Below are 13,771 nucleotides of genomic sequence, written 5' to 3'. Positions count from 1 at the left end.
CAGGAGGAGAAGGGGATGACAGAGGATAAGATTGTTGGATGGCATCACTGACTCAATGGACAGGAGTTTGAGTAAACTCTGAGAGTTGATGATGGACAAGGAGGCCTGGCATGCTGCAGTCCTTGGGGTTGCAAAGAGCTGGACGCGAATGAGTGACTGAACTGAACTGACTGAAACATTTAATAAATAAAATTACATATTATGTATAATGTATATATATAATATATTAAAATAGATCATCTCTATAGTCCTCTGGGAAAGGATTTCCTTAGTGAGATGCAAAATAAATGTTATCAGGCAAAGGACTGACAGATTTAACTATGTAAAAACTTAAAACTCCTCTTTTCATTTATATATTTATTCTCTTAGAAGATTTTTATTAAGCATATTCAGGTATTCTTCCAGTTTCTGAATATAGGGTTAACAAAATGCATATGGTTCCTACTGTCTTATATATTATAGTCTAGTGGCAATGATAGAAAACAAATAAGTTAACAAGGAAATAAAAACATAAGTACTCATTGTGGTGAATGTCAGATTTTAATTACTAAATGTGAAGATTTTACTATAAGAGAAAGTAACTGATAAGAGCTATACTCAGTTGAATGGACAAGGAAGACCCCTCTAAGAAGGTTATTTATAACTAAAGACTGTAGAGCTCTGAAGAATACTCTAAAACTAGACATTATGGAAGGAAAATATTCCAGGTGGGAGGATCAGCATCTATGAAGACTCAAAGGCTATGAGACTCCTTGGCGTTTCTGAAGCTCTGAGGAAATAACTTAAAAAAATTAAAGGTGGCTAAAACATGGTGAATAAGGGCACAGAAGCCAAGAGAAGAAGTTGGAAAAAAAAATCAGCTGAGATAAGATTTTGTAGACCAGGTTAAGAAGTTTGGGTTTAATTGCAACTAAACCAGCAACCCACCGAAGAGTTTTAACTTGGGAGAAATCTGAGTTAATTTTTTAGAATGTCCTTAAAATGGTACAACTATTTTGGAAAAGGTATGGCATGTTTTATAAAACTAACCATGCACCTATCCTAAGGTCAGCAATTGTACTCCTTGGTTTTTATCCAAGGAAATAAAAACTTTTGTCCTTGAAAAGGCTTGTACTAAGATAAGTTCAAAGTGTTAGTCTCTCAGTCGTGTCTGACTCTTTGCAATCTCATGGACTGTAGCCTGCCAGGCTCTTCTGTCCGTGGAATTCTCCAGGCAAGAATACTGGAGTAGGTTGCTATTCCCTTCTCCAGGCGATCTTTCCAACCCAGGAATCAAACCTGGATCTCCTGCATTGCAGGTAGTTTCTTTACTCTCTGAGCCACCAGGGAACACATTAACAATTCTGAAAAAAATTTAAATGTACTTTGGAGTTGAACAAATAAGTAAATGTATGACGCATAGTGGGAGCAAGCTTTCTCGCTAATAGAAGGGAAGTTTCAAATAAATTAGAAGGAAGGCAAGAATGGACTTGTGGTACTGGATTGGAGTCAGAGACATCAGTATGTACCAGTGTTTAGCTTATACAGATACATAGACACAAAGACAATTACAGATATGCATGAATTCCTGGGTTAGCAAACATTAATATAATATCTAATTTGGTCTGCTGAGAGGGCCCAGAAGCAATGACAACCCAGCAACAGCAAACAGGCCCAGAGCCTAGATCTCGATTTCTACATACCATTCTCCAATAAAAAGAATCAGAGCTCTTTGGAGAAATGCTAGTTCTTGGGTTGTGGAAGGGAAAATACAAGATAAACCTAGAGCATTTTGCAGGCCAGAAAGGAGATACTCAAAAAACAAAAAGATGAAAGGATATCAAAGAAATAGGGGCCAATGTTCCCTGGAACAAATTGAGTAACAAAATAGCATAGTTTGAATTATAATCCAAAGTGTAAAATGAGTCCATGGTAATATAAATAATTGAATAAGTAAAGGAAGAGATGATCTCACTTACAGAAGGACTTCAAATAATATATGTAGATACTCTCTCTTTGGGATATAGAGTGTAATCTCTCTTCTTGAAGGCAGACTGAGCTCAGTGAATTATTCAGAGTATGGGAGGTGAAATAGTAGCTTTACAGTGAAGAAACCTGGAAAATGCTATTTAAACAAAAGGATAACAGTTAATCAGTAATGCCATGATAAATAACATCATGAGCCCTCTGATATGATGTAATGAAAAGTGTATTTCATCTCTGTGGTTTTCTGCCCCAAGCTCATAGCTCCAGGCTATTCAGGAGAGAGCCAAGAGATAAACCATTAGGAGACATTTCGAGACATTCTATAAAATATGTAACCAGTACTTCTCAATACTGTCTAGCTTATAGAAAGCAGACGAAAACTAAAAACTTGTTACAAACCAGGGGAAACTAAGGAGATATGACAATAAAATTCAGTGTGGCATGCTAGATTATATCTTTGAATCAGAAAAAGAACATTAATGGAAAGACTAGAAAATCTGGAGTTTACATCACTGCAGATGGTGACTGCAGCCATGAAATTAAAAGACGCTTACTCCTTGGAAGGAACGTTATGACCAACCTAGATAGCATATTCAAAAGCAGAGACATTACTTTGCCAACAAAGGCCTGTCTAGTAAAGGCTAAGGTTTTTCCAGTAGCCATGTATGGATGTGAGAGTTTGACTGTGAAGAAAGCTGAGCGCCAAAGAATTGATGCTTTTGAACTGTGGTGTTGGAGAAGACTCTTGAGAGTCCCTTGGACTGCAAGGAGATCCAACCAGTCCATTTTAAAGGAGATCAGTCCTGGGTGTTCTTTGGAAGGAATGATGCTAAAGCTGAAACTCCAGTACTTTGGCCACCTCATGCGAAGAGTTGACTCATTGGAAAAGAATCTGATGCTGGGAGGGATTGGGGGAAGGAGGAAAAGGGGATAACAGAGGATGAGATAGCTGGATGGCATCACTGACTCGATGGACGTGAGTTTGAGTGAACTCCAGGAGATGGTGAAGGACAGGGAGGCCTGGTGTGCTGCGATCATGGGGTTGCAGAGAGTCGGACAACTGAGTGACTGAACTGAACTGAACTGAACTGAATACACTTTTCACTTCTTTTTGGCTTCTTACTTTTGTCAGACATACCATGGTAATATGTGATGATAATGTTAGAGGAAACTGAAACTGTATGAAGGATATATGGGTATATTATCTTTGCAACTTTTCTGTTAATCAAAGTTACTGTGAAGTAAAAAGCTTATTAAATGGATAATCAACAAGGACCTACTGTATAACACAGGGAACTCTGTGCAATATTATGGAAAAACCTAAATGGGAAACGAATTTGAAAAATAATGGATATATGTATATGCATAACTGTATCACTTGTACACCTGAAACCATCACAACATTGCTAATCAACTATCAGTTCAGTTCAGTCGCTCAGTCATGTCCGAATCTTTGCGACCCCATGAACCGCAGCACGCCAGGCCTCCCTGTCCATCACCAACTCCCGGAGTTTACCCAAACTCATGTTCATCGAGTCAGTGATGCCATCCAGCTATCTCATCCTGTGTCTTCCCCTTCTCCTTCTGCCCTCAATCCCTCAGCATCAGGGTCTTTTACAATGAGTCAACTCTTTGCATGAGGTGGCCAAAATACTGGAGTTTCAGCTTCAGCATCAGTCCTTCCAATGAACACCCAGGACTGATCTCCTTTAGGATGGAGTGATTGGATCTCCTTGCAGTCGAAGGGACTCTCAAGAGTCTTCTCCAACACCACAGTTCAAAAGCATCAATTCTTCAGTGCTCAGCTTTCTTCACAGTCCAACTCTCACATCCATACATGACCACAGGAAAAACCATAGCCTTGACTAGACGGACCTTTGTTGGCAAAGTAATGTCTCTGTTTTTCAATATGCTATCTAGGTTGGTCATAACTTTCCTTCCAAGGAGTAAGCGTCTTTTAATTTCATGGCTGCAATCACCATCTGCAGTGATTTTGGAGCCCCAAAAAATAAAGTCTGACACTGTTTCCATTGTTTCCCCATCTATTTCCCATGAAGTGATGGGACCAGATGCCATGATCTTCGTTTTCTGAATGTTGAGCTTTAAGCCAACTTTTTCATTGTCTTCTTTCAAGAGGCTCTTTAGTTCTTCACTTTCTGCCATAAGGGTGATGTCATCTGCATATCTGCGGTTATTGATATTTCTCCCAGCAATCTTGATTCCAACTTGTGCTTATTCCAGACCAGTGTTTCTCATGATGTACTCTGCATATAAGTTAAATAAGCAGGGTGGCAATATACAGCCTTGACATACTCCTTTTCCTATTTGGAACCAGTCTGTTGGTCCATGTCCAATTCTAACTGCTGCTTCCTGACCTGCATACAGGTTTCTCAAGAGGCAGGTCAGGTGGTCTGGTATTCCCATGTCTTTCAGAATTTTCCACAGTTTATTGTGATCCACACAGTCAAAGGCTTTGGCATAGTCAATGAAGCAGAAATAGATGTTTTTCTGGAACTCTCTTGCTTTTTATGATCCAGCGGATGTTGGCAATTGTATCTCTGGTTCCTCTGCGTTTTCTAAAACCAGCTTGAACATCTGGAAGTTCACGGTTCACATATTGCTGAAGCCTGGTTTGGAGAATTTTGAGCATGACTTTTACTAGCGTGTGAGATGAGTGCAATTGTGTGGTAGTTTGCCCATTCTTTGGGATTGCCTTTCTTTGCGATTGGAATGAAAATTGACCTTTTCCAGTCCTGTGGCCACTGCTGAGTTTTCCAAATTTGCTGGCATATTGAGTTCAGCACTTTCACAGCATCATATTTCAACTGGAATTCCATCACCTCCACTAGCTTTGTTCGTAGTGATGCTTTCTAAGGCCCACTTGACTTCACATTCCAGGATGTCTGGCTCTAGGTCAGTGATCACACCATCGTGATTATCTTGGTTGTGAAGATCTTTTTTGTACAGTTCTTCTGTGTATTCTTGCCACCTCTTCTTAATATCTTCTGCTTCTGTTAGGTCTATACCATTTCTGTCCTTTATTGTGCCCATCTTTGCATGAAATGTTCCCTTGATATCTCTAATTTTCTTTCTAATCAACTATATCCAGTATAAAATAAAATAGTTAAAAAAAATAAAAATTGTATTAAAAAAGAAGAATGTTTATAATAGAGCTATTCATAGTTTCCCCAAACTTAAAACAGTCCAGGTGTTCATCATTACGAGAACAGATAAACAGAGTGTGTTATATTTATTATAAGGGAATATTATTCAGCAATAAAAAGAAATGAACCATTGATACTGCAATATGGATGAATATAAAAAACATGAAGCTGAGTGAATAAAAAGGCTAACATCAAAAAGTACAGATTTTTATCCATCTGGGTGCAATCAGGAGAGCGAAAAGTCACACAGTGATTTTATAGAGAAGGCTCAATAAGAGAATTATTAACTGTAACAGAGGATGGAGTAACAAGAGGCTGGCTGTTAAGAAGTAAGTAAAACTGTAAAGAATGTAGAAACAGCAGATATAAGAACAGTTACTCTCATTAAACCTGAGATAGTGAGCCCCGGGAGGAACCTTCTCACCCAGCCCTGCCAGCTAAATGAATGGCAAAGTCATTGTGCTGGTTGAACTTGTTGGAAATCTGTTCTCTTTGGGGCCAGGGAAATCTATTAAAGGGGTGATGTCTCACTGGGAGCACTCTGTTGCCAGTTTCTCAAGTTGGGGTGGGGGTGGATGCTAAGGAGAGCTGCTACTGTGCACAGCAGGAGCTGGGACTTGGAGAAGCTATAAGCACTGCAGGAACCTGATGCTGGAAAAACTGCTTGAGATGCAGGATCTGGCTGCTGAAGAAACTGTGTATGCTTGCAGGAACCTGCCAGGTGAGCACACTGAAACCAGGGAGAAAGAAAAGGCTTTTCCCCTCCTGCAGTGTCTCTCCTGTGCCCTTAATTGATAAAGCTTGATGGTGTGCCAACTGCCAAAAGAGAAAAATTTAAGGGCCAATATCTGTTTTCACAGAGCAGCAAAATGGGTGAATTTGAAGCTGAGAGGCAACAAATTGTCAATATGGTAAATATGGCATGATATAGTCTCAATGTTGTTCTATTTATTTGAAGTTTTAAAAGAGAGGAAACTAATTTATGATAGAGAAAATACTAGAACAGTAAGTTACCTCTGGGAGGTTAGAGGAGGGTAAGAGCAGAGACTGAGTGGATAAGCAAGAAGAAACTTTTTGGAGTAGTGGTGATGTTCCACTTCTTGAGCAGAGTCTAGGTTAACCTGGTATATGCATTTGTAAAACTCAAGATTTGTGTATTTGTATATACATTTACCTATAGAGGGAAGAATGTCAACAAAAGTCGACATATGCATAGTGAAGCATTTAGTAGAGAAGTGTATTGATTACTGCAATTTACTTTGAAATGCACCAATAAATAACATGGATTGATAAATGGGTAGTCAGATATGTGATAACACGAATAGTCAAACATTCATGGTAGGACCTAGGAAACATCTAGATCCGGGGGATAATGGTGCTCACTGTAAAATTATTTCAGATTTTCTGTATGGAAAGTACTTCAGAATTAGATGCTGGAAGTAAAAGATTACCTTAGCTGTTGAGGGAGAATGAATTTCAGGGGAACAAGAGTAGAAGTGGGCAGATTGTTGAGGATGCAATTACAGTGGTGCAGTAAGAGATGATGATAGTCTAAATTGGAATGGTGGCAGTGGAGATGGGGGAGAAGTCATAAAAGCCAAAAGAAGAAGATGTTTTAATAGGGAAGGAATAGCCAAGCTGAATGTAGCCCAGAAAGCAGAAGAAGTTAATGATGAATATAGCCATTGGAATATGAAGGATATTGATGGCAACACGAGCAGTGTCTGAGCAAAATACACTAAAAACAAATTTTTAAAAAACAAAAAAGATTAGGTGAAAAAAATATTCTTCTTAGACATAGACACAAAAATGCACAAAGAAACTACCAATATCATGAAAAACACTGCCATAATTCAATAAGAGAAGACAACCTAATGGGAAAAAATGGGCAAAAGATATGCTATAGAAATTCTTTGCAGAAGAAATGTGATGTTCAGTCACACTCATAATTATTGATTTGTCAATAAACAATGAGATAATACATTTTTCTCCTTAGGTTGTAAAATATTTGATACTTCATAACATCCAGAGTATGCAAGAATACTGTCATACTTACTCTATGGGTATCCAAGACATTTTGAAAGAAATCTAGTGTTATCTATAAAAATAAAATCACTTATACCTGTTTCCCATTAATTTTACTTGTAAGAAAATGTCATGCATACATACATAAGTGTGTAAAGTTATATCTTATTCACCAAATAAAACACTAACTGAAATTGCATTCCAATTTTGGAGATATTAAAATATGAAAATAATTATACTCTATAATTGATGGCCTATTTTAAAAACATTAATTATAGCATTGTTTATAGAGTTAAAATTGATTGATAGTACTGAATTTTAAGCTGCCATTAAAAGACCAAAGATGTAATGTACTGATGTGAAAGCATGGCCACTGTTGTTAAATGAAAAAACGAATTTGCAAAAGAATGTTTTTTGTTTTATTTCTACAAGAAAAAATTTATATATATAGCTTCATTTATATATATATCTATAGCTTCATTTTAAAAAATGCCAGTAGGATAAATGCCAAAATGTGGCAACCTTTTGAGAGTGAGATTGGCATCAGATCAGATCAGATCAGTTGCTCAGTCATGTCCGACTCTTTGCGACCCCATGAATTGCAGCACGCCAGGCCTCCCTGTCCATCACCAACTCCCGGAGTTCACTCAGACTCACGTCCATCGAGTCAGTGATGCCATCCAGCCATCTCATCCTCTGTCATCCCCTTCTCCTCCTGCCCCCAATCCCTCCCAGCATCAGAGTCTTTTCCAATGAGTCAACTCTTCGCATGAGGTGGCCAAAGTACTGGAGTTTCAGCTTTAGCATCATTCCTTCCAAAGAAATCCCAGGGCTGATCTCCTTCAGAATGGACTGGTTGGATCTCCTTGCAGTCCAAGGGACTCTCAAGAGTCTTCTCCAACACCACAGTTCAAAAGCATCAATTCTTCGGCGCTCAGCCTTCTTCACAGTCCAACTCTCACATTAATACATGACCACAGGAAAAACCATAGCCTTGACTAGATGAACCTTTGTTGGCAAAGTAATGTCTTTGCTTTTGAATATGCTATCTAGGTTGGTCATAACTTTCCTTCCAAGGAGTAAGCGTTTTTTAATTTCATGGCTGCAGTCACCATCTGTAGTGATTTTGGAGCCCAGAAAAATAAAGTCTGACACTGTTTCCACTGTTTCCCCATCTATTTCCCATGAAGTAATGGGACTGGATGCCATACTTCATACTTATATGTATTTTTATTTTTAAAACAAAGATCACATTATTTTTGCAAAAGCAAATATCTCTTAATATTTTAGCCTGAACAACCTAATTTGAATGAAGTTATCTACTTGGGAATGAAATAGTAAAAAGGTAACATCTACTTTAGCATTTGGGAATTAAATTGATTATTTCATGGTCAGTGACAAGGCTTGTAAAACTTTGGGTTTTGTTTCTAAATCTAGATCCAAATGAATACAGTTATAATCTGGAAACTGTAGAATTTATAAACGTGGGAATTGGATGATAGAAATACTGTGGCGATGAAGGGGAGAAGCAGGGATATTATTTAAAGGTGGAAAGGTAGAATTTGGAGGATGCATGGATATTTTGTCCAAAATTCAACATGGATACAATCATCATCCTGAAATTCAGAAAACAGAAGCCTTGAGTTATGGGAAATGGGACTATTTGCAGGGATTTGGCTGCCAAAGTTCTTATGTCAATGGGCCTAGAGGAGTACCCAGCAAAGACAGCTGGAATCATGCATTTGGCAGCTACAGCTGACACTGAGAAGGGTGGATCAACAGATTGGCACAGGCCAAGGCAGCTGCCTCAGTATTCACATTTTAAAATAATTGTTAAAAAAGACACTGCTATAACAATTTTCAAGTATAAATAATTATGCCATCTTAATATATGCTAGATACTAACATTTTCGTTAGCATGGATGATTAAGCTACTGTGAAATGAAAGATGATCTCTATAAGCTATAAGTTATTTAAGCTGTAAAAGTCCATTATTTCATATAGGTCAAAATTCCCTCTATAAGTTGTTTTCTCGCAACCACCTTGGAAACTTAGGCATTGTAGAAATAGAGATTAAAATACCTTACTAACTCTTGTCTTTGAAGTCACTATTTCTAAGCCCGAATGATTAAATACATGGAAAACCATGTGAGCACAAAGAGAGAAAGCTACAAAAGAGGATTTCAAAAATATAGTGACAAACCAAGGGAAAAAACATTTTCAAGACATTTGAGGAAATAGGAATGTGAAAAGCTATTGATCACGAAGATATTTTGATACTGTTAATTTTGTTAGATACAATAATGATACTGGGTTTATGTTATAAAACATTAATAAGCTAAATGTTGGTGATGTATACTTAAGCAGTTACGGGTGAACTGTTAGATTTGTGTCTTATTTTAAAATGCTTCAGCAAAAGATATAGATGAAGCTAATATGGCAAAAAAAAAAAAGTGTTAAGGTGACGAGTCAGTTCAGTTCAGTTCAGTCGCTCAGTCGTGTCCGACTCTGTGACTCCATGAACCGCAGCACACCAGGCCTTCCTGTCTATCACCAACTCCTGGAGTCCACCCAAACCCATGTCCATTGAGTCGGTGATGCCATCCAACCATCTCATCCTCTGTCGTCCCCTTCTCCTCCTGCCATCAATCTTTCCCAGAATCAGGGTCTTTTCAAAAGAGTCAGCTCTTTGCATCAGGTGGCCAAAGTATTGGAGTTTCAGCTTCAACATCAGACCTACCAATGAACACCCAGGACTGATCTTTAGGATGGATTGGTTGGATCTTCTTGCAGTCCAAGGTACTCTCAAGGGTCTTCTCCAACACAACAGTTCAAAAGCATCAATTCTTTGGCACTCAGCTTTGTTTATAGTCCAACTCTCACATCCATACATGACCACTGGAAAAACCATAGCCTTGACTAGATGGACCTTTGTTGACAAAGTAATGTCTCTGCTTTTTAATATGCTAAGTTGGTCATAACTTTCCTTCCAAGGAGTAAGAGTCTTTTAATTTCATGGCTGCAATCACCATCTGCAGTGATTTTGGAGCCCAGAAAAATAAAATCAGCCACTGTCTCCACTGTTATTTGCCATGAAGTGATGGGACTGGATGCCATCATCTTAGTTTTCTGAATGTTGAGCTTTAAGCCAACTTTTTCATTCTCCTCTTTCACTTTCATCAAGAGGCTCTTTAGTTCCCCTTCACTAGTTCCTTATGGCAGTTCCACTTTCTGCCATAAGGGTGGTATCATCTGCATATCTGAGGTTATTGATATCTCTCCTAGCAATCTTGACTCCGGCTTGTGCTTCTTCCAGCTCAGCGTTTCTCATGATGTACTCTGCATAGAAGTTAAATGAGCAGGGTGACAATATACAGCCTTGATGTATTCCTTTTCCTATTTGGAACCAGTCTGTTGTTCCATGTCCAGTTCTAACTGTTGCTTCCTGACCTGCATATAGGTTTCTCAAGAGGCAGGTCAGGTGGTCTGGTATTCCCATCTCTTTCAGAATTTTCCACAGTTTATTGTGATCCAAACAATCAAAGGCTTTGGCATAGTCAATAAAGCAGAAATAGATGTTTTTCTGGAACTCTCTTGCTTTTTCGATGATCCAGCGGATGTTGGCAATTTGATCTCTGGTTTCTGAGTATATGAGGATATACATTTAAACTTCATAAAAGTTTAACTATGAACAGCTAAAATAAAACTCAGAAAAGGGGAAAAAAGCAACAGATAGTGAACTATTGGATTAGCAAAATTAATTGATCCTCAGGATGCCATGGTAGGGGTTTCCCTGGTGGCTTTCGGTAAAGAATCTGCCTGCAATGCAGGAGACCTGGCTTCAGTCCCTGGGTTGGGAATATCCCCTGGAGAAGGGACCGGCTACCCATTCCAGTATTCTGGCCTAGAGAATGCCGTGGACAGAGGAGCCTGACAGGCTATAGTCCATTGGGTAGCAAAGAGTTGGACACAACTGAGCGACTTTCACTTTCACATGCAGTGGTAGAGAGTATTCCAGCCAAAGAACACCCCTCATTGCAGAAAGCATAGTTTGAGACCTGTATCTTAGTTTAGGTTCTGTCTGGTTCCGTCCAGTTACCCCTTCACTTCAGGGAGCTTCAGTTTATTATCTAGGAACTGAAGGGATTAAATTAGTTTACTGTTTTGTCCTTTCCAGTTCTGAGAAGCTCTACAACACAGGGCATAAACTCAAACACCTATCGGTGCCAAGTAGGTAATCCAAATGAGTTAATTGACGTGTTGGCCATTCTAGATCTCCTTTTTTGAGATTAGGAAACAATACAAGTTTTTGTGCGGAATTAAAGATTTTACACATGTTAACAAATGAAAATGTAAAGAAAATAAAGGTGTAGGAACTCTGCGCTGCAAGTCAGCCACCTCTGCGCAGCTCACGTCTGCGGTTAGCTAAGATTGTAAGCTGGAAGACCAGAAGTTAAAACAGACGAGGATCAAAACATCCAGCAATGTTTCCAGGGAGTTAATTCTGCTTCAAAATCCCTGTCTACTTCAGTCTACCGAGATTTCACCTACGAATGAAACTTAAACGCCACTTTAACATTCTTTTCGTCAGCTTTCATCTGCCGCCTGGCGCAGTGCGGATCCGTGCTTTGCGGCCCCCGGGAGACCGCAGGCGCCGGAGTTTACAGCCCCCGGGACTCCAGCCGCACGTTGAAGGACTGTTATGCCGGCACCTGGCAACCCCACGGAAACTTTGCGGCTACTGCTGCTGCTAAGTCGCTTCAGTCGTGTCCGACTCTGTGCGACCCCATAGACGGCAGCCCAACAGGCTCCCCCTGTTCATGGGATTCCCCAGGCAAAACACTGGAGTGGGTTGCCATTTCCTTCTCCAACGCATGAAAGTGAAAAGTGAAAGTGAAGTCGCTCAGTCGTGTCCAACTCTTAGCGACCCCATGGACTGCGGCCCACCGGGCTCCTCCGTCCATGGGATTTTCCAGGCAAGAGTGCTGGAGTGGGGTGCCATTGCCTTCTCCGAAGGAACCTCTGGAAGAGTAAATTGATTCTCTTCCCTGGGTGCTCAAGAAGAAAAAGTTGCCCTGGATTCAGGGACAGTGTTCTCGACCGGAAGTTTTGCCTCAGGACATGAGCGCTTCCGGTTTGGTAACTAAGGGCGCGAAACGGTTGCTAGAGCTCGGGTAGCAACTTCTCCGTAGCTTTGCGAGTTCCTGGGGTTGCCTCAGGTGCCGCTCACGGGTGAAATGAGAAGGTGGCTCTTTCTTCTGCACTTTTTCTGAGGTCCCCTATCTATTTGTCATCATGAGTAGTGAATTCCTGGCGGAGCTGCGCTGGGAGGATGGGTTCGCTATCCCGGTGGCGAACGAGGAGAACAAGACACTGGAAGAGCAGGTAAGGATCAGGTGAAGAAGGCGAGGTGGGCGGGCGAGGGGAGAGGGGGCCTTTGGGGGAACTTTTCTGGTTGGCAGAAATACCCAAACTCTTTTATTTCTCTCGTTCCTTCCCTAATGCCATCTTTTCTCGGTTTACCTCTTCGGTACCATCTCTTTCTTTGCTCATCTGCTAGCCCTTTTCGGTTCTTGCTAAGCGTTGATATCAATCAATCCATTGAAATGATAATTGGTATACACGACTATAAAGTTTGAATCTTTGCTCCCTCCTCTTCCACTTCTTGCATTCATTTGCAACCTCCTGAGTAGTAGAGGAAAAAAGCACCGGCTTTTTCCTGCCTCAGAATTAAGCGCGGTTTGCAAAGTGACTTCTGAGATTTGCGTAGCAACAGTTATTTGCGGATGTTTGCAAACAAAACACGTATGGTTAACTTTTCTTTTTGAGTTTCTTCCTATGATATTTGAAGTGATTCGAGGAGATGTTTTCAAGAGGGATGTTCTAGTAAGTATGTACAGTGTGCAGTTTACAGCTTTTCAAAGTGAGGATTAAGTTGTCACAGAACGGTATAAAAATATTTTACGTTACAAGGGCGCATTTGGGGGATTCCCTGGTTGCTCAGCGGTAAAGAATTCGCCTGCCAATGGAGGAGAGGCTGTTCCATCCCTGGGTCCAGAAGATCCCATGGAGAAGCAATAGCAACCCACTCCAGTATTCTTGCCTGAGAAATCCTTCCGTGGACAGAGAAGCCTGGTGGGTGTAGTTCATGGGGGTTGCAAAGAGTTGGACAGGACTTGGTGACTAAACAACAACAAAGGAGTATTTTAACCAGCTTGCAACCAAAGCGTGGTAGTTGTTAAAAATAAAAACTGTAACCAAATCAGGAAACTTTTAAAGACCTTGAGCAGTCAGTCTAAAGTTCTATCACATGGCAATGTGTTGTGTGAAAGAGTCCAAGAAGAACCTATGATGCTTACACTGCTTTAGAGAATGGAAGACGAGGTCTTATCTCCTCTGAGAAATGAAAATGAAAATCCTCCGTTCTGCTTCTTGAAAATATATTTTTAAAAATATTCTTACTTATTTACTTATATCTAACTAGATGGTTTCAGATTTTGCTTTTTAAGTGAAGAACTACATTAGGAAATATAAGAGATCTAGCACTGAATACTGAGGAATAATAATGTTAATAAGTATCCAGTCCTGGGTTCAGATCCTGTATATCAGCATTGAGT

The 13,771-nt window shown here is 39.9% G+C and overlaps 1 protein-coding gene across 2 annotated transcripts in view; it reads left to right on the top strand.

The window, feature by feature from the left end:
* Positions 1-12,316: 12,316 nt before the first annotated feature.
* The window catches only part of CCDC39 (coiled-coil domain 39 molecular ruler complex subunit), a 52,098-nt gene continuing 50,643 nt past the window's right edge, over positions 12,317-13,771 (top strand). For both annotated transcript variants that reach the window (XM_086395589.1, XM_086395584.1), the window contains exon 1: positions 12,317-12,539. In XM_086395589.1, the coding sequence (XP_086251715.1) occupies positions 12,450-12,539 (90 nt within the window). In that variant the 5' untranslated portion in view covers positions 12,317-12,449. The remainder of the gene's footprint in view (positions 12,540-13,771) is intronic.

The sequence above is a fragment of the Bos grunniens genome, chromosome 1 (genome assembly GCF_055505025.1).
Source record: "Bos grunniens cultivar Pamir isolate PY7600 chromosome 1, Bosgru_T2T1.0, whole genome shotgun sequence".
NCBI classification, from domain to species: domain Eukaryota; kingdom Metazoa; phylum Chordata; class Mammalia; order Artiodactyla; family Bovidae; genus Bos; species Bos grunniens.
The sequence above is the reverse complement of the archived record's forward strand: the minus strand, read 5'-3'. Positions and strand labels throughout refer to the sequence as shown.